The sequence below is a fragment of the Pholcus phalangioides genome, unplaced genomic scaffold (assembly GCF_987345545.1).
Source record: "Pholcus phalangioides strain wild (caught in Gottingen) unplaced genomic scaffold, Ppha-v1.0 ptg000007l_1, whole genome shotgun sequence".
Taxonomy (NCBI): domain Eukaryota; kingdom Metazoa; phylum Arthropoda; class Arachnida; order Araneae; family Pholcidae; genus Pholcus; species Pholcus phalangioides.
This window is the reverse complement of record NW_028301600.1, coordinates 3,213,894-3,235,708: the sequence shown is the minus strand read 5'-3', so window position 1 is coordinate 3,235,708 and position 21,815 is coordinate 3,213,894. Positions and strand designations below refer to the sequence as shown.

The 21,815-nt window shown below is 35.3% G+C and overlaps 1 protein-coding gene across 3 annotated transcripts in view; it reads right to left on the bottom strand.

Annotated features, from left to right (window-relative positions):
• The window catches only part of LOC149084801 (la-related protein 1-like), a 232,126-nt gene that overhangs the window by 85,392 nt on the left and 124,919 nt on the right, over nucleotides 1–21,815 (bottom strand). For all 3 annotated transcript variants that reach the window (XM_089232541.1, XM_089232542.1, XM_089232543.1), the window contains 3 exons: nucleotides 20,975–21,179; nucleotides 13,780–13,911; nucleotides 2,598–2,698 (listed from right to left, as the gene is read on the bottom strand). In XM_089232541.1, the coding sequence (XP_089088667.1) occupies nucleotides 2,598–2,698; nucleotides 13,780–13,911; nucleotides 20,975–21,179 (438 nt within the window). The remainder of the gene's footprint in view (nucleotides 1–2,597; nucleotides 2,699–13,779; nucleotides 13,912–20,974; nucleotides 21,180–21,815) is intronic.

Sequence of the window (21,815 nt, the reverse complement as noted above, 5' to 3'; positions counted from 1 at the left end):
CCCAGCATTGAAATCTGCAGCAATTTGCGGAAGGGTTGCACGTCTGCCACGTTTAATGATTCTCGTAAGTCTTTGTTGGTCCCGTTCTTGCATGATATTTTTCCGGCCGCAGCGATGTCGTAGATTCAATTTTTTACCGGTTTCCCGATATTGACGGCACACTCGTGAAATGGTCGTACGTGAAAATCCAAATTTCATCGCTACCTCGGAGATACTATGTCCCATCTCTCTTGCGCCGACTATAACACCACGTTCAAACTCACTTAAATCTCGATAACCTGCCATTGTAGCAGCAGTAACCGATCTAACAATTATGCCAGACACTTGTTGTGTTATATAGGTGTTGCCGACCGCAGCGCCGTACTCTGATTGGTTCCATATCTCTTTATTTGCATACGCATGCCTGTACCAGTTTTTTTGGCTCTTCAGTTTACATCTAAATGTAGTGGTGTATTATCTCACAAGGTTTCTTTTTCCCTTCACAAAGAAGCAGCAACAGTAGTGACATCATCATGTTAGGGGCAGGTGGTCCAATAATCCAATAGAGACACCAGCTGTCCTTAAAGGACAAAGACCAGTGTACACACTAGTAGTTACATTACCTCAAACATTCTCATGTTCTTTCCCATAAGAAGTAGCACATCTACTGTATATCTCAATCTTAATATTAAAGTTTTTTTTAATACCTTCACCATTAAGCCCAGTTAATCTCGGTTCTACTGTATAGTAGTAACAGATTTATGAAAAATAATCAGCTATATATAGGTGATTATAATTAAGGTTTTGATTCTAAAACTACAAGTACTGGTCAGAATGACTTGAAAATTTGCATGAATACTCCTGAAACAATGGAAGTTTCTTGTGCAAAATGTGCAAGTAAATGATGCTGTACTTGGTCAGCAGTACAATCTATTTCGTGCAACCACATCATTTCGGCATTTCCACAGCATGAGTGTGTGGATAGAACAACTTCTATCAAGATGCACATTGCAATACCAGCAAATCAGCTCCAGAAGACCAATTTTGACAATAACAGGATGCAACTTAACCCTTGCAACTTCTGGCTGTGGGGGGGGGGGGGGTACCTCAAAATGTTATGAACAGTGGTCAGATTGCAAACTTTGGTGAATTGCAATCTCCAGCACATCCCTTATATGTTAGAAGTTTTTCAGGAATATTAATGTGGGGGCGTGTTTGGTTTAATCAAGGTGAATTGCAAGTGCATCCACATCATGACCATGTCATACTCTGATCTGTTGTTGAACAAGAATTTTTGTGCTTTCACCTTATAGCCAGCCAGAACACGGTGGACAACATATTTAACATTTCTTGAGTAAGTTGTAGTTATTTGTTGAATTACTTCATTTTTTTGTGATGTTTCCATGAATTATGAAATTGTGCAATGCTATAATTAAGGTATCATTTTGCCACGATTGGCTAGCGTTTCCATTCTGCGAGCAAATTTCCCACGTGTTAGATTATATCATTAATTTTACATTTTTAAGTATTTTTGTATTTTTTTCCCCTTTACCAAATAAAATTCCATTTCTTCAGGAATATTCATGTCAATTTTCAAGTCATTCTGACAACTGTTTTTTTTTAGTTTTTTTTAAAAATCAGAACCTTATTTATAATCACCCTGTATATCGTAAATCATTGTTAATTAATCTGCATTATTTTATGCATCACCTAATTTTTATTATAGTTTTTGCAAAATAGCTTCATAATTAAGCATACTGAAAGTAACTGGAGAAAACATCTTTATATATTATATAATTAATAACAACATTAAAAGAATTTTCAAACACGAAGTAATCCATTGAGTTAAGCAAAAAATAATCAAAATAATCAAACTGAAAAAGTTGGTTTTTGCTAAAATGTAAGAAATATTTATTGATTAATTAATATGGGAATAGTGTTAATTACATTAATAAACATTTTATTTTAATTAATTATTAGAAGTTTGAATGATTTTTTAGAAATTTTATAGTTTTTAACGTTAATTATTTAAAACAAAAAACCTGGTTTAAACAAAAAAAACCCAGTTTTTTGGTTTTTTTACCAACCCTGGCCACTAGTCCCCATCTACTCATTTCTTTTTTCAATGGAAAAGAAATTGATGATTTACATGTAAATACTACCAAGTTTTAAAAGAGATTTAAAAGCTATAGTCTCATCCGATGACTTAATTATCTACGTTAAATTACATAAAAGAATTGAAGTGTTGAATAGGCTGAAACTGCAAACCAAGCAAATAAATGCACAAGAAAAAACGTGTGTGTTAAATGTCATCCAACATCAGAGTGGAATAGAAAAATTATAAAACATGAGAAAGGGTTAAGAAGTGATTAGATAAGCACAAGTGTAAAAAAATTCATAAAATTCAACTGACTTTGCGGGGAATCAAACCCACATCCTTTCACTATCCAGGTGAACACCCTAGACCACTAGATTCCCCGCAAAGCACTTGAATTTTCTCTTCCCAAAAATTCATCTTCTCAACAGCCAGTTGTTAAAACCTTCACAACTGAAACGTTATTCAAAAACTGAATAAGCAAAACAGAGATTTAAAAACAAGAAAAACTGAATGTACATACCCAACTGAATTTGCACGAGTGCGGGATCTGCTATCCATCATCCAACCAACATGTTGACCCATCGCATCACTATTGCTTCTTGACTTTTGGTAATTAAGTCTCTGAAAAAAAAAATAAGTGCATTAGAAATACAAATCAAAAATATTTTTCAATTTGAATAAATTTACTGTATTCCTTCAAAAAGATGAAAAATTTTTTTGGAACAATTTTAGGAAAGATATTTTTAACGTAATTTTCTTCCTATAGATCAGGGGTTCTCAAACCGTGCACCTCAAATGTTTGAGGTGCTGCAGAGAGGCGACCCTGACAAAGGTTTTTCGAAGGGACGTCATGGGTGGGAAAAGTTTGAAAACCCCTGCTATAAATGTTTAATTTAATACAGAAGTCATTTTCTTACAAGTAATTTTCGTAATTTACAACTAACAGGGGTGGGAAGTGACTAAGTCCATTTCGGAGCAGCAAAATTCAGGATTTGGAGCAGTTTTGGAGCAGCAAAATTCAGGATTTGGAGCAGTTTTGGAGCAGCAAATTCGGGATTTGGAGCAGCAAAATATGGGATTCGGAGCAGATATTTATAAATTGGAACAGTGAAATTAACAAGAATATTTTCGTTAACCCTCAACCCTTTTCAAAATAAAACTTCACTGTCTTTTGTTATCAAACACCTTTTCGTCAGCTTGATTTTTGGTGTTTTAAGCTTTTGACACCTTACACAAGGATGACGTCACTCACATCTATCAAACAAAGGTTTATCGTCATCCTTGTGTAAGTCGCCATCTGGTGGCAGCGTCAGCAGTTGTGAGCTTGGCCTGAGTCTGGTCCGGCCGTCCATGTATGGTCCCTTTCAGTGTACACGAGCTCCAAGGAAAGATTGAGAGATTCTGTGCCTCTGTAGTTTAGTGGTCTAGAGAGTTCACCCGGAAAGTGAAAGGACATGGGTTCGATTCCCCGCAGGGGTAGTTGAATTTTCTCTTTCCAAAATATATCTTCGCAACATCCAGTTGTTAAAAAAAAAAACCTTCGTTTTGACACCTTGTTTGAAACAGCGGCTATCATAAAATTTTTTGCACCCGTCTATTTAAGATGATTTTTGCTTACTGTGGGCACTGCCTTGAACAGCAGCACTTCAAATGAGCTAAAAAAATTTTATAAGTTTTTAATTTTTTTATACTTGGAAAGAAATTGTTGCAAAATTGGAGAGAATTTCGGAACAATCAACTCGATGTTTGGCGATTCAGCACTCATTATCTGGCGAGATTGGCGATCTGACACTCGCTATTTGGCGAGATTGACGATTTAACGCTCGTTATTTGGCGATATTGATGATTTAACGCTCGTTATTCGGCAAAATTAGCAATTTAACGCTCGTTATTCGGCAAAATTAGCGATTTAACGCTCGTTATTCGGCAAAATTAGCGATTTAACGCTCGTTATTCGGCAAAGTTTCTAAACTAACATTCGTAATTCGGCGGGCACGCGCTTTTTACTCCCGGAATGAAAATTTTTTTCACGAAACATCGGGATTTAACACAATGACAATCGACTACAGTAATTTCTGCTGCTTCCAGTGACGACTTTTTTTTTTAAACGGAAACACTCGAATTTGCACTTTAAAGCTGAAAGGTATTGCAAGCCATCTTCAGTTTCACGATCACGGACAATATCCGGGGTTGTGCGATGGAAAGCCCGATCAGGGGTCGATAGTTTAAGTATAGTGGAATAAAACACGCTCTTCTCTCTCGTAAAGAAACGTTTCGTGGCTAGCAGGAACAAAATTTTTTTGGCGTCCTTTCCGAAATTCCGGGCATACTGAAGCAAAATTCACTATTTGGTGCAGAAAAATGCGAAAATACGCTATTGGAGCAGGATGGTGCAAGATATTAGTTTTGGAGCAGTGCGGCGCAATTGGCGCAGAGTTCCCACCCCTGAACTAAATTTAATTATTAATTTTTTATTAGTTTTAAAGATACATTAATGGTGCAACAAGGTGATTAAAATGTTGATGGCACAGTACATACGTAGGATTTTCTTAAAGGGTCTTTGTTCATCAATGTGTCCGCTCAATTTATTATGTACTGGATGCTGGAATCATTGATATTAGTTTAAGTGGGGCCGACTGCATACGATGTCACATACAAAGTATCCCAAAAATGACTGGACTATTGAAAAAATAAAAAAACAGTGAAGCAATAGAAATGTCGTGTTTGCTGAATCATGATATAGAAAACAGTAAATTTTAAGGTGGACATAATTTTGAAGTTAGCTACAAAGTTAGGCAACAGATGGTGATGCAGTTATATAAAAATTAAAATGCAGTGTTTATAATATATAAATGCATGTTGTCGCTGCAAATAGTTGAGCAACAACATAACAGTCAAAGAATGAAATTCACAGAAACCTGTGCAAACGTCTTATCCCACATGGCCCAAATTGATTTTAGACAGAATTTAGAAATTAGTAAAAAGTTCAGCAGCACATGGTACTGCAGGTGTTCAGCGAGAGGTGTAGGGAAGCACAGTCTGTGAAATTGTATTCTTTACATTGTTGTCCTGCTGTTTTTCTAATTGAAAGTTAATCATGATGAAACGTTACATGATATTAAAAAGCAAATTCTTCAAGAGATCATTGGGGATCTATACTGATGAACAGGAAGAATTCAGAGAATAATTACTATACAATTAAAGGACAGAACAAATAAGCTGAATAGAGACAAATACATGGAAAATAATTCTGCATCTATACAACTAAAAAATATATTCAATCGGATGTATAATGATAACACCGGAACTAAATAGCGTTTCAGCTGCACACATAAATGAATGAAGAACACAAAATACCAGTTTGATGTGTGAATTGGTTAGTGAACTTGGACGATTGGAGGCAAGCAGCCGGAAGCCCACTCATTACAAAATTAAATTTAGGACCGAGTAATAAAGCTGTTTTTTCCAAAATGATCATTGTTGTCAGCTATTGAGAAAGATGATTTTTTAATTATCTTTTCATTGCCAGTTTTTCCTGTGCAAGTATGTTTATTCTTTGAAACAGATATTTCTTTGTCTTCAAATTCCACCGCCTAAATCAGTTTGTTGAAATGAGCTACAATTTTCAATAAAAGTTTGATGTGACCGAAGGTCCGAATAAAGGTATAACAAAGGGTCTGTTTGAAAAATTTTTACAGACTGGAAACATCAACAATGACTAATTCCTTGGAGAACTCTAGGAACACTTCGCTTGCACAAATTTCTGCATATTTTAAGAACTATGCGAGATTAAACTATTGAAATGGCAAATATTTTACAAATAGTATTTTAGTTCTTTCAGACTGCCACAGCATCTGTTGCTGACTTTTATAAAATATTCCAAAACTCTGACTAAAAATTTACTGTTTCCTCTAGCTCAATGCAATAAACTTTCTATCACATCCTGTTTATTTTATAATTCATTTTTCAAATAGCCTGACATAAATCGGTAATACATCTAAGAGCTGAGACTCACCTTTAGATCTATTGATTTTGGTAACACTCATCTCAAATATTTTATTAAAAACATATACGAATATTGTCAATATATTTGACACATGTGAATAATTTTTATTTAAATTATAATTAAATTTTCTAGTCTAAGGACCACCTTTAGACCATGAACTATAGGTTGAGAAACATAGCTTCAAGTGGATTTCGCTCATTAAACTTGAATATTTATCATAGATTATATCAGGTATTATGAATGCGTTTCACGTTTTAGTGGGACTTCATTATATCTGGACTCGCCACTGTACTAATAAAACCCCACAAGCAAATTAAAAAAGCAATTTAGATTCAGAATGTGTCAAAAAAAAAAAAAAAAAAAAAACTACGAAGGTTTTAACAACTGGCTGTTGCGAAGATGAATTTTAGGAAAGACAAAGTTCAACTGCATTTGCAGGAATTGAACCCACGTCCTTTCACTTTCCAGGTAAACATCCTAGACTACAAAAGCAACGAATCTCTCAATCTTTCCTTGGAGCTCGTGTGCACTGAAAGGGACCGTACATGGACAGCCAGACCAGACTAAGGCCAAGCTCACAACTGCTGACGCTGCCACCAGATGGCAACTTATGAAAGGATGACGTCACTCTCCACCACCATACAAAGGTTTTAACTGGCTGTTGCAAAGATGAATTTTTTTGCAGAAGTTGTGGGCTTGGCCCGAGTCTGGTCCTGTCATCCATGTACGGTCCCTTTCAGTGCACACGAGCTCCAAGGAAAGATTGAGAGATTCATTGCGTTTGTAGTCTAGTGGTCTAGGGCGTTCACCCTGAAAGTGAAAGGAGGCGGATTCGACAAAGGCAGTTGAATTTTCTCTTTCCAAAAATTCATCTTCACAACAGCCAGTTAAAACCTTCGTATGGTCGTGGAGAGCGGCGTCATCCTTTCAAAAATCAAACTATCTGAAAGCATCATTTTATTTGTCAAGTTGATAGTTTAAAGCTGAAAATCCGTATAATAAATTAATATCAAACATAACTGCTTGTATGAACACTGTACTCAAATTTGCAATCTTTTATTTGGTTAAAAGCATTTTTACTTTACACCTTACTTTCAATATATAATTTTAAGATGGAAATTTCAGACAGTTTTGGACAGGACAGTAAAAACCAAAATATTCACCATGGTTTTTACAGTACTGTCCAAAATCTTGCCAACCCTGACTTTGAGGCTATTCAAAGTTTTGAAAATTATAAGCAGTTTTTATAGTGTGTTCGTAAAATAAAATTAAAGTATATTTGTTTTTATGCTGTATTTTGGCATTTAAGGACAGGTTTTGGACAAGTTTGTGACAAATCAAAACCTACAGTCAAGTACATTTTAATTTTCAGACAGTTTTGGTATTTTAAACAGATTTGGTATGGTTAACTGATTGATAGTTTTTTTTGATGTGCAAGAACTAAATTTTTAGTATTTTACTGCCATTAAAAAAGTCCATAGGGTTTCCATGTCTAACTTTAGCTTTGAGGTTTTGGACAGTAAAACTCGTGTCCTGTCAAAAACCAGTTTTGTGTGTCCAAACGCAGAGATAGACAGTTTAGAAATTCACCATCGGACAATGATAAAAGTGAGCACAATATATGTTCTTATATATGTGCACTGCTTTCATTGAAGATGTTCAATCTTATTATTCAATAGACAATTACTCATACTTGCCAACTAATATGGAATTTCTATAGTTTCTATGGATTTCTACCATAAAATATGAAACTATGACCAATGAGGAAAAACTATGGAAGTCTGTTTTTGTTTTGTTTTTTTAGAAACTTTTGTTAAAAAGGATTGTAGAAATCTTTATTGTTATATAGGTTGAATTCCGTAATCCTATAGAATACAAAATGACATGCAAAGACTGCATCTCCAAAGAATAAATATCAAACTAGTAACAAATGAACATTTGACATAAAAAGGAACAGTTTACACTAAGATAACTTATCACGGCCTAGAGTTCTTCTTGATAAATAAAAGAAAGTTCAAATATCACTCGCAGATGGCACTGCAAAATGAAAAACTTCACATCCATATACATATAAAAAATTATTTTCTGTGTGTCTGCCTGCGTGTACTCTATAAAAATCTACAATTCAATACCAATCTGTGAAAAAATTTTGTATGTGCACCAAACAAGCCTGTAACAGACTACTTTAAAAGTTCAGAGTTGAGCAAATGCCTGATAGAGTAAAAACTGTCCAGCAACAATAGCTTAATTTTGATACCTTGGTTCCCAAACAATGGTTTGTCGCTTTTATAATGCTGCCAGTACACAAAGAAAATACAAATATGCCATAACAGGTAAAATGCCAAACAAGGTGGCTGAGAAAAAGATGCCCATAACAAATATGGATGTCATATAATTCAAAAATACGGCAACCCAATTATAGCACAATCCAAAAATTATAAATATATACACATGATAAAATATTACATAATGTCCATAGACAATATTATACAATGTCCATAAACAATATTATACAATGTCCATAAACAATATTACACAATGTCCATAAACAATATTATACAATGTCCATAAACAATATTATACAATGTCCATAAACAATATTATACAATGTCCATAATCAATATTATAGTTGTCTTATTTTAAGTATGGATAGCTTCTCAATTTACCCCAACATGTTTATCGTATTTCTTTTTAAACGTGTCAATTTTGTTACAATTTACTACCTCCGGGGGTAAGCTATTCCATTTATTAACAACCCATTAGAAAAAAATTCCCTGCGACACCATAACCTCACATTGTCCCATACCAATCTATACTGGTGTCCCCTTGTAAAAGCAGTTGATTGGCGGTGTACTAAAAGTTCATGGTCCATCCTATCCATCCCGTTGAAAATTTTGAACACTTTGATCATATCTCCCCAACACCTGCGCTCATCCAATGTAAGCATATTTTAAAAATAAGTCTTTCTTCATAACTCGATCCCTGTGTGCCAATAAGGACACCGGTAGCTCTTCTCTGCACCCTTTCAACCAAGTCTATGTCCCTCTGTAGGTATGTTCTCCACTACCTTACAGCATACTCCAGTCCAGGACGAACTATGCCTCGAAAAAGCGGAAGAATGACTTTAGGAGAATGCGAAGAGACCATTTTGAAAATGAAACCGAGCATTCTATTCGCTTTTTTGACCACCGCTGAACAATGTTCAGAAAACCTAACCCGCTCGTCAATGAGAATTCCCAAATCGGTGACCCTAGTTACATCCAGGATAGCAACACCATTCAACTCGTAGGAGAACGATGCGTTGTTCGAACCAAAGTGAGCGACCATGCACTTGTCAACGCTAAACAACATGCTCCATTCATTTGCCCATGCTGCAATCCTGTTTAAGTTGCTCTGGAGCAACTCCCTATCGTTTTGATTCCCGATTACCCCCATTAGCTTCACATCATCTGCGAATTTGCTAGTAATCCCATCGATACCCTGATCGAGTTTATGAATAAAAAGTGAAATAAGTATGGAGCCAAGGACACTTCCTTGAGGAACTCCACTTGTGACGCCTGTCCAACCAGAGAATTCCCCGTTCACCATAACTCGTTGCGACCTATCTCTTACCCACGATTCTATCCAATTCAGCAAGTTGCCCCCAATTCCAATCTCGTGTAAACGCTTCAAGAGTTTACCGTGTTGGACCCGATCGAATGCCTTCTGGAAATTAAGGTAAACAACATCTACATTTTTGCTCTTACCCAAAGCTTTAGTCACGTGATCATAGAAGCAACAGAGGTTAGTTACACATGACTTCCCCTTCCTGAACCCATGCTGATTATCTGACAATACATTATTCTCGTCTATCCACTTCACAAACTGCCTTTTGATGATAATTTCCAACATTTTCGAGAGGGAGCTCGTCAAACTCATTGGACGATAATTGGACACAACTTCTCTACTACCCATCTTAAATATCAGAACAACATTAGCAAGTTTCCAATCCCTTGGGGCAATACCCTCAGGAACACTACTCCTGTATATCTGTGCGACTGGCCCCAACAATTCATTTAAACATTCTCTGAGGACAGATATCATCTGGTGCTGGTGCTTTGCGTGTACATGTATTTTTTAGAAGATTCAGGACCTCCACGTCTTCCACTTGAATATAGTTAAGGGTTTTATTACCCCATGCAACACCCATATATTGAATATCGTTATCTCCATTAAAAACCGACGCAAAAAAGTAATTGAAAGCACTACACATGCCTACATTGGTCTCTAACCTAGAACCTCCTATCGAGAGGGGGCGACTGTCCCCTTACATCCATCATTGACACATTGAAAAAATGATTTTGGGTCAGAGCGAATGTTATCTCCCAACCTAGATTCAACTTTTTTTACACTATCCTTTATCTCTTTCTTCAACTCTCTTTCTTTTATCAATAAACAATGTTAGGTCACCTTGTCCACTTTTATACTCTCTGAATGCTCTTTTCTTTTCAAGATAAAGGTTACACACACTATCCGTGAACCATAGAGGGTGCGATGTACAAATACGCTTCTTTCGAAAAAAGGGTATGACGTCGTGCAAAACAGCGGACAGCTTCATACTAAATTCTTCCTATTGACCTACTACTCCTACTGATTCCAACCGCCCTTTGAAAACTTCGGCTAACCTTCCTCTCAAAACATCAAAGTTAGTTCTCTGAAAACAAGGAACCAGTCTTTTGTTATCAACCTTACCCAAAGAAAATTTAGAGAAAACTGATGAACGGCACGATCACTGAAAGAAAACTCTTTCCCCACCGAAACATGTTCAACAAGATCCTCAGAACTAGTAAGAACTAAATCCAAAATAGCAGTACCCTTAGTGGCTTCTGATACATGCTGATACAAAAACGTTTGAGCACCAACTTAAGAAAGTCTCTTTCATACTGACCTCTAGATGAAAGGTTCGCCCAATCAATACCTGGGTAATTGAAATCCCCTAGTATGATAACCCTCTTACGCTTACACATGTAGGAAATTTCATCATGAAATTTGATAATGTAGTTTGGATCCCTATTCGGTGGATTGCAACAAACCTTAACAATAAGTTTATGATGTCTTTTGTTTTCAAGCTCAACTCATATACAACCTCTGACAATAAAGTTCGGTGAATAGTCCTGTAACATTAACGTAGATGAAATGTTAACGAAAGTTGCCTTACTGTCCTTCCAAATAGTCACCTCCCATTACTATGCACCGCTGAGATCTCCTATACATGTCCTGGAAACTTTGCAAGAAGTCTTCTTTTGGGATGGAGTTCAAAAGCCTCGTCACGTTTCGTTGGATGTCAGGAATATCGTCAAATCTCTTTTCTTTCAAAGCGAGTTTGAGTCGTGGAAATAGGAAGAAGTCTGGAGGATGGAGATCTGGTGAGTATGGTGGATGTTCAATTTGCACCACCCCCTTTTTTTCCAGGAACTCTTTGACGATATTGGCTGTGTGAGGGCGAGCATTGTTGTGAACAAGAAACCATGAACCTTGTTGTGCGTACTGAGGTCGTACCCTGCATAGACGTTTCATGAAACAGGTCAAAATTTCAATGTACCTTGCAGCATTCATCATCATTCCCTCAGGTAGAAATTCCTTGTGGATTTTCCTGTTAATTTTCCTGTTCTCAGTTAAGAACCAACGCACTAAACAAGCACTTTGCAAAACAAGTCTTTCACGGAACACAAACGACGCTCAACTGAACAACGGTGGCGGAAGATGGTCAACACCTGCCGCTATGCATGTGCAGCGTTTTTCTTCGCCAGTGTTGCCAGATCGGTCATTCTGACTTCATTCACCGAACTATATTGTCAGAGGTTGTAGTTTCAATATCACTTTTCTTCATGTCACACTCCCTAGCCTTCAAACATGATTTCACGTATATCAACACTCCACCCCCTTTCCTATCAGATCTATTTTTTAAAAAAGCATCTAATCCTGAGATGTGTAAGAAAGATTCATCCCCATCGTTTGCCCAAGATTCTGTAATGGCTATAAGATCCAAGCCCTCCACAAATATCATAGTTTCTAAAAAATCTTTCTTATTACCCAAGCTCCTGGCATTTATTAGCACACATTTCAATTTGCCTGGTGATTTATTGTCATTCGAGAAGCCATCCAAGTCAGAGGTGGGCAATTCCCCATCAGTACTGTTGTGATTAAACCCGGGCAGTGGTAGGTATTACTGCTAGTTTGACACAGAATAGCAGATTCACAATTTTTTTTTTTTAAGTTAAGGAAAACTGACTTGAATTTTAAAAAAAGCCATGAATAAATTTTGTGTATGTTATAAAAATTTGTTTTAGAAAAAAGATTTATGGTAAAAAAATTTTTAGGGCTTCCCCCTCCCGGTGATGAACATTGCCAATATGGGGAGGCTTGGTTCCAAGGTTCACTTATGTCCAAGACTAATTATTTAGAAATTGCATATAACTTATAATCACAAAAAATGTTTCAAATGTTGTCAATTATCTCTGAGGAGCTGTTTCAATTTTAAAAAGTTATACCTGAAAATTATGAATTTCATTTTTTTTATGTGGCCTTGGATCTTGTACATTACATTTATCAAAAATTCATGCATTGACATGCAAAACCAAAAAAAAAACAACAATCCATTATTTTATAACCAAAACTGACTGAATTACAGCTAATTGAAGTTCAAGCATCCATTGTACTTATAGATGGGGAAGAGGGTTCACAACCATATTTAAGAGAAATAATTTTGACTACTTAAATTTATTAAATAACGAGCACCATAACAACTCATGTCATTCAATAAAATTGAAAGAAAATTATACTGGTTATTAGATAAAAACTTTTGCACAGCTCCTTGGAGCTTGACAGATCAAGTCATTTAGATAAGGAAATTAGATAAGGAAACTGCCTAAAACTCGCACAATTCCAAATTTTTTTATTTGGTCAATTTTGGTCAAAGAAAAAAAAAATTTTTCATTCTACATGTTACTGCATGAAGAATTTACCAAGTGTCACATGTAGGACTCAGTTACCAAATTAAATTTAATGTATGGTCCCATTCTGAAATATATATTTTTTGACAAACATCTTTTGCATAACAGATGACAACATTTGAAACTTTTGTTATTAGAGGTTACCCATAAGAATGAGAGTTTAGGAATTAGCTATTGGTCACTGATAGTAGACATACTGTATGAATATGAGGTCAATGTGGTGCCAGGTGGGATTGTGGAATTCTTTGACAAATTTTACCCCTATCATTATTTATAATTATAAAAAAATTACAATAATGGTATTCAGTAAAAGTCACATTAGTCAATTTCGAAAATTAACAACTACCAACATACCAAGTTCTACTGAAGTATAAAAAGTTAAAAATAAACTTTGAAATTGAAGGGTTTGCTGAAAAAAAGAGGTAGCTCCATTTTTCTTCCATTCGATAAGAAACAGTCCGCTCCCTTTTTTTGCCCCTTTCTTTCCCAAATGCTATGATGATGTTAGCTCTATCTATTGAGAGATGTAGGAACTAACTGCTGGAGTTACCTGTCTAGTACAAAATGAAGGATATATATATTTTTAACAAGAAAATGAAACTTGACTCAAAAGTGCCAAAACAGAACTTCTGGAAGCAAAACCTTCAATTATTAAATACTCTTCAGAGAGAATTAAACTTTAAATAAATAAAAATATACTTTACAGCATCAAAAGGATAGCTGCCTCTCGGAACAGGATAAAACCTTGATACCATTAATCCTCTGGGATCAAAAAATGGATTCATTGCAGAAGGCAAAGACATGGGTCCAAAATATGCTGATGGTACATAACTAGGCTGAAAATAAAAAAAATTATGTCATTACATTTCTAAAGACATAGTCAAGTCACATTATTTTGACACTTAATACTTTTGATATCAATTGCACATAACTAATGAAATAAGGCAAGTATCTCAAACAGGTGAGCCTTATATTCACACATAATATTAATTTCCCAGCAGAAGGATCATTAAAAAGTTACTATAACTAGACAAATACCATTATTACAAATAACCAAATTGGAAACAGCAGAGCACCAAGTGCAAAATTGATGTGAGAGTTGTATATATAAGATCCATTAATGAATAGTAAAATACATTGAGTTCTGTCGATGTAATTCAAAATTCATTCTATTCAGTCATTCTATCAGTGGTTGCGGGAGGTTCCACTGTAGAATGATTGTGTTTCATATGTTAATGATGAGAGAGCAGTAAGGGTACCTTCCTGGGCTAGGTAAAACCTTCTAGAATCAACAGGTGACATGGAAATTTCCTATTTTGTCATACTTGACCAGCTCCAATTTTCATTACAAGCTGACATTTCTACCAATTTTCTTTCAAAACAGAACATTTCCAAAATTCAAATGTAAATTTTCCCCTTCAAATGCGGATCAAGAAAAATAGTATTTAAATATTCTTCCACCATTCCTGTATGCTACCACTTAGGATATTTTTGACTTTTGTAAAACAAACATATTCCGGACGAATACGTTTACTTCTACTGTAAATATAAAAAAAATTGAAATGTTATATTTTGAAACTAAGCTCCTCAATTCATCCTTGCAGATCTGATTGCACAGATGTCAGAAGTTCCTAAAGGAGTTGTCCTTGGTCCCATAATTTTCATTTTTTATCAATAAATTCGACCAGGGTATTGATGGGATCAGCAAATTCGGAGATAACTTAAAATTAATGGGCAAAGTCGAGAATCAAAGAGATTAGGGAAATGGTCTAGACCAACTTAACACATTGTTGACCGGCCACATGTAAACTCATGTCATCATGCCAAAACGTCGCGGACCGGCCACGTGTAAACTCGTGATCTGTGCACCTATGTTTCACAGCAGCTTTGTTCGGACAGTGCATTCTTACAAAGCATTGAGTGTAATTGTTGCTCAGCATACCGCAAGCTTTTTTAGCTAATAAAACTCAGTACGAGTTTATTTAGTTTAGCTTGCATACCTACCCGGATCATAAAGAGATTTCATTTGCTTTTTTGTCACTGAATAATACATACAACTATAAGACATATGCCCATTATGATATACGCTCGAGATGCTTCTGAAAGGTGGTTTAAGAGTCATTCTCTTGCGAACCAAATAACCAGTTTCTTTAATAGGCTTATGAACTGTATTTTTTGAGGTAGCCTTAACTGATGACACAATTATACCTCCAGCAGACATTTTTTGAGACTAAGCCATTCTTTGCAATTGCCTGTCATCACAAAAACTTGTTACAAGTGGTCTTCCTAAACTAGGTTTTTCATGGTAAAGTTATTTAATCACAATAAAATTGTTCAAGGATTTTGAATCACAATTTAAACACTCAACTTGCTATTTCAGCTTGAATATTCAACCCTTTCACTACCCCATTGTGAAAAAAAAAATAATTATGATGTAAATTTTCTGTAGGTTATTTTAGTTCTAATCAGTCTGAAAAAAAAAAAAAATTTTTAATCATTTAGTGCAGTGAATTGATTAACCTGGTGCTTGAAAATTTCCTCAGCACTATAAGCTAACAAAATATTCAGAAAAATCAACGAAAAAGGCAAATACAGAAAGAGAGAAAAAAAAATCAAAACTCATTATGCATTTCGACATGCTATGGGTGTTGTCTTCAGAGAATACAAAATATCATGCTGACTGAGGATTCCACTTGGATTAATTACCAAATCTTAACTCTCGGTTGCTCAGTGGAAAGAAAAATATGCGTCAAGTCAAACGTTGTGACAAGAATGACTTGGACAGACGTATATTTTTCTTTCCACTGAGCAACTGAGAGTTAAGATTAGGTAATGAAACTAGTAGGATCCTCGATCGTGATATTTCGTATCCTTTGAAAATGACACCCATAGCATGTTGAAATGCATAAGGAGTTTTGATTTTTTCCTGTATTTGCCTTCTTCATTAGTTATTTTTCTGAGTATCATTATGTAAAGGTTATTCTTCCACAAAATATATATATTTACCAATTTAAATATGTTGAATACATTATAATGAATATTTATTTTGCCACGAAAAGAAAGCCACAATTTGTTTTATACATTTGTCAACAAACATGTTGTGGGAAGCAGTGTACACACTTTTACTAGGGTTAAACATCTGAATTTTATTAACATTTAAAAAAACTAGTTGTCCGTCACTTGTGGTCTCATCTGGTACAATTTGAGAACCCCTGGCTTAGCTTTCAGCATTCAGATTTTTTACGACTATTAAGTGTATCATATATGATACACAAATGATTTGCTTATAGAAAATTTGAATTTAAAATTTACTTTTGGACTGAAAAACCACATAATATTACAAAATAATAGAAAATTTATTCTTCCTACGATTTTGAATTTGATGTGTTGAGTAGAATGAAAAACTAAATACAGTATGAAAGCATTTGGAAAAAAGTACTTTCTATAAATTTTTTCGATGGACTTCAATTTAAAATTATAAAAAGTAACCTAATACTCTAGAGCATTTTAAATATATCATTTCTTTTACTAGGGCGATCCCTATATGTGTACTGATATACAAAATTTTATTTTTTATAAGGTCCCCATGTTCCAATAAAAAAATCATTTCCATCTCTTCCGAGTCCCCCACAAAAAATTATCCTGTTTCTAAGTGCAATATTAGCTGGAAATTTAACTGAAAATAAGGGAAAGAACAGAGCATATATTAAGGAACAAACTAGAGGGGGAAAAATCATTTTTTGCAGTTTTAATAAACTAAATTTTTCTCCTTTCCGAGATGTCCCCTTTCTTTTCAATCAGCAATATCTCAGCAAATTCTGCTCTCAGAAACAAGTAATTTTTTTTTTTTTGGGCTTAGGAAAAAAATATTAATCTAAAGTTAGAGGACAAAGAAACTGCATAGAAAAAAATTAAATTCTCTGTACATACAGTCTCTAGTAAAAGAAATGACATATCTAAAAATGTGCACATTATTTGGATACTTTTTTTAATTGGAAATATATGTATCACAAAATGAGTAGAAAAACAAAGAGCATATGACTTTACACACTATATAGGTAGTGTGGAAATTATGGAATACTAGCTTTTTCCAATCTTAAAGCATGGCTGTCAAGTGAAACAGTAATAAACTACTTCAAAATGCTCCTATGATACTCTACAATGAATGTGGTTCGATTGTCACCATACCATCATCATGCTTGGTGATTCGTTTTTTCCCTACTAGAAATTTGCCTGTCCAACTTTTGAAAAGTATTTATAAATTACTGAAAGAGTTTTAATTTATTTTTATTTATTTATACAATATTGTTGGCCCTGGGGCCTATACAAGAGTATGTGATTGAAAATGACCAAATTATTGTTTTATATTGGACAAAAAACTAGTGATACTGGGAAATTCGACAATAGAGCTTGGGAGTTTGTTCCATTCACCAATGGTATGAGGAAAGAAGCTGTATTTAAAGCAGTCAGTGGAAGCAAAAATAGGTTTTATTTTAAGGGAATGGTCGAGTCTTCTAGAGATGTAGGATGGTTTAGCTAAAATACCAGAAGTATCTATGTTGAATTGACCATGGAAAATTTTATATAACAATGTTAATCAAGAGATGAGATGAAGAGTAGAGAGGGAGATGAAGTTCGTTTTCAAGTTCGAACACAGAAGATGACCAGTAGTCGTGAGCAAATCGAGCGGATTTATTTTGGATTGATTCGAGTTTGTCTATATTACTGGAGGTGTTGGGGTCCCAGATTTCAGCGCCGTAAGAAAGAACAGGGAAGATATAAGTTTGGTAACAAAGTAGTCTGATATCCTGAGTGGAGTGTTTAAGGTTGTGGCGGGGTGGAAGAAAAGTTTGCTTAGACATTTCTGGTAAACGCAGTTAACATGTTTGTTCCAACGTAGGTCCACTGAGATCATGACACTGAGGTATTTGATTTGAGAAACTTGGGATAACGTTAAATTATTGACGGCATACGAGTAATCAAGAAGAAGTAATTTACTAGTAACTTTCATGTGAACCATTTTAGAGATATTGATTGGCATTTGCCATCAGGACACCAGTCTGTGTTGGAAGCCAGGTTATGTTAAAGAAGTTCTTGATAAGATTCATGGTGAATGATATGGTAAATTACAGTCATCAGCAAATAATCTACTGGTTAATAATTTGAAACCAAGCACAATGTACATCATGAGAGGTGCATTTTATTGCGCTCTGCTCATTTTTTAATTGATAATTTTTAGCTTTCTGGTTAGATGGGGGTTTCGCCACAGAGCAACAGACCTACAAACAGTACAAATGTAATTCAATCATAACACATCACTCATTTCACTTCTGAAATATAGATGACAGCACTGAAAAATCAAACACTACATACAAACTCAGACTATTAGGTCACACACAGTTACACTTCCAGTCAACTCACTAGGTAATAAATCGCCCATAGATGGTGATAGACCAGAGTCGTGCTCGGTTTGAAAGAAAGGGAGCATCAACTAAAGAGGGGAGATTTTTAAGGCTTTGTTTCAAAGGTGAATATTTTCAGACAAAATATTACTATACAATACAGCAATAGGGACAACAAGGTGGAATCTTTGTGAATTGGCGATGACAATATAACATCGGTCCATTTGGCACCAACCATGGTGAACTGAGCCGAGAGCAATAGAACTTTCAACGAACACCCCTTCCCCAAAAAATACTCATCCATCAACTGGCTGACTGGTGCTAACGCCACAGCCACAATTGCTATCCGCTATGGTTTCTCTACCGGGATCCCGCACCTGAAATGCACCAGAGTATTTTCCGGGAATCTAGCCGCCTTTCCCAAGATCCTGTTGCAAACAAGCCAGTTATTGCTAGCTGAACACATTTAATCGAAAATAATTTTGGGTGTCTATGTTATTTTAAGACATACCAGGCACATTTTTCAGGCTATATATTGATACTGCAGTCATCTTTGAAAGAAACAGACATTTATGAACATACGTAGGTTACTTGTTAATAATTGTTGTATCCTTCGGGTACAATGTTACTCCAGGTGGTGTTACATTTTTATGGCGCTTAGACAGGGTTTTTTTTAGAAAAATAATGGGAAAAACAATGCATGACTGAAAAGATCAGAGAAAGAAAGAGATGGGTAAATTGCTAAAAACTCTCTAAATACATTGACAAAAGTGGGGCAGAGAAATATCTGTATTCATATATATGAGAAATTCTTTTGTAGATTTCCGACAATAAAGAGGTAGAAATATAGTTGAGGAAAGACAGGCAAGCCTCACTATACTGAGCAAATTTATGATGCTGTGTATGAATCCTCCCAAGATAAAAAAAATTGACATTTTTGGCAAAAACGCTGCTTGGAGAATTGCTTGAAAACTGCTGAGTTTCAAGTTCCTTTGCTTTTTAGTCACCTGGCATGAGATAATGTTTAGAATAAACATGGTTAATAAAATATTACACAAAGTCATGTGATCTAAAAAGTTCAATGAATCTCAAAAATGTCCTGTATTTCTTGAAAACAAGAGGTCTGATGGAGTCAATGGTGTTATTACAGACCTAACAATGCTTGCAGACAAAGAAGTGCGCCCAAGGAACAAAAAAAAGAAATTCTCTTAGGAAAGTGAGGATGAACATATTTAAAAATTCCAGCATATGGAAAACCACAGCAATAGCTTCTGATTTCTGTATCAAATAGACAATCTGCGAACATGGGATAAAGAGGATTTGAAGAAACCGTGTTGGAATCTTGAAATTATGTTCAGTGATGAAGAGGAACATGGCATTAATGGAAATGATTCCATTCAACAAACTTCAAAAACCGTTTGACCAAATATGACCATATATAAATTTTTCAACTATGTGTACCTCTGGTGCCTCTTCCCCCACCACAAAAAGCCTTATCTTTCATCACAAACAATGGCTATGTGGATTCATTTCCAAATGTTTTTGTAAGCTTAAGATTAAAGAGTAATTGGAAGAATGAACATAATTTTTCAAATTTAAAATTAATAAAGACTTATTAAACATCAACTATAAGTCAAGAACAATTGAATGGACTAGCCTTAATGTCTATTAAAACTTGATTTTGTGATTAATTTTAATTTTTCATTTTGAACTCCTATTCATAGATCAGTCACTCCTATTATAGTGACGGACTCGCGATGCAAAGATCCGGGTTCGAACCCCACAGTGGTGATCGGCTGAATTTGGTTTTCTGTGGTTCCCAACTTCAAGGCGCAAATGCGAGCCGATCTCCCCCTTTAAAAGTCTTGCCACAGAGAGCAACAGTCCTACAACAAAAAATCATTCAATCATAACACTTCACTCATAGTTTGAAAAACTGGTGGCAGATGGCAGCACTACACATAACAAGCATTACAGAGAAACAAAAAAACTTCACGTCAGGTTTCACTATACGTACATGCACATTCCCGCATGTACCGATTCGTTGGGGGTTTCACGGGGGGTTGTGGGCGGGGTGCATGTGTGGTGTAGCAGTAGTAGGTAGGGCTCGTAGGTAGGGTAAAAAAGGGCTCGGGGATCCATGATGTTCTTAAGTCAGCCACCTCGTTGGGCAATTTGCCTGTTGTGGCGTTGTATTTGTATTTGTATGTATATTATCTGACTATTTCATATTACCCCCAAATATCATTCTTTATAAATCCTCCTTTTTTGGACATTTTTAATTTTAAATACCATACATTTGACAACAAAAAAAGAAACCAAATTTCATAAAAAATACAGGCTTCAGGTTTCTTGCCATCTTAAATTAGAACAAAAATAAAATAAATAAAAATGGTATTTCAAAATCACTGCACTTCCTATACATTCATTTGTTCAAAAGAAGCAATTTTAGCTAAGAAAAACTAACAATGAATCAATGAAATATAGAGAGTCTTACATCTGAGTAATGGTTTCCGGAATAGTTTTGTTCAAAGTAATGAAGACCATCATTCATTACCGTTGCCATTTCTGGGCTCATACCTGATGTCCAAGCTCTTGGTCTGTGATTGCTATCAACCTTGCGTGAAGACTGAGGCGTTTGAGTGACTATTATAAGTTTATATACATCCTGATCACTTAGTTCACTAAAAGGCTTTTTGGATCTACGTGAAAAAAAACAAAATAAAAATGCATCATATGTGCATGAAAACGCATACTTCATTATAGATGTCTAAATATAGCACTATATGTTAGCACTAGCTGTTATCCATAGCTTCGCTCATGTGGATTTAGTACTCTGAAAATTGCTCAGCGATGATTTCCCCCACACAACATTTGAATCCCCCTCATGACACCCTTTCAGGGTTGAATTTTTAAAAATGTCTTAGTATTATATTTTATAATAGACTCTCACCAAACTTCATATTTATAGCTTGTGGTTTTTGGCTTGGCATGATTTTCCTTTATAACCTTTGAACCCTCTTATGACCTCCTCTTCAGGGGTCGAATACCAAGTCTTTGCATCATGAAATAAAACTGATCAAATGTCATATATACTTACAGCAGTTTCAGCTCAGCAAAATTTCTCTATATAACCTTTGAACTCCCTTATGTATTGAACTTTGAAAAACCCCTTATCGAGTCTTTACATTATGAAATGAAACATTCATCAAATTTCATAGGTTTGGGCTCAGCGATGATGAATCAGTTAGGACACGTTATTTTATATATAAATAGATAGGAGAACACACACGATAGATTCTTAATTATCTGACACACCCCCTGCTCTACTGGTGCAC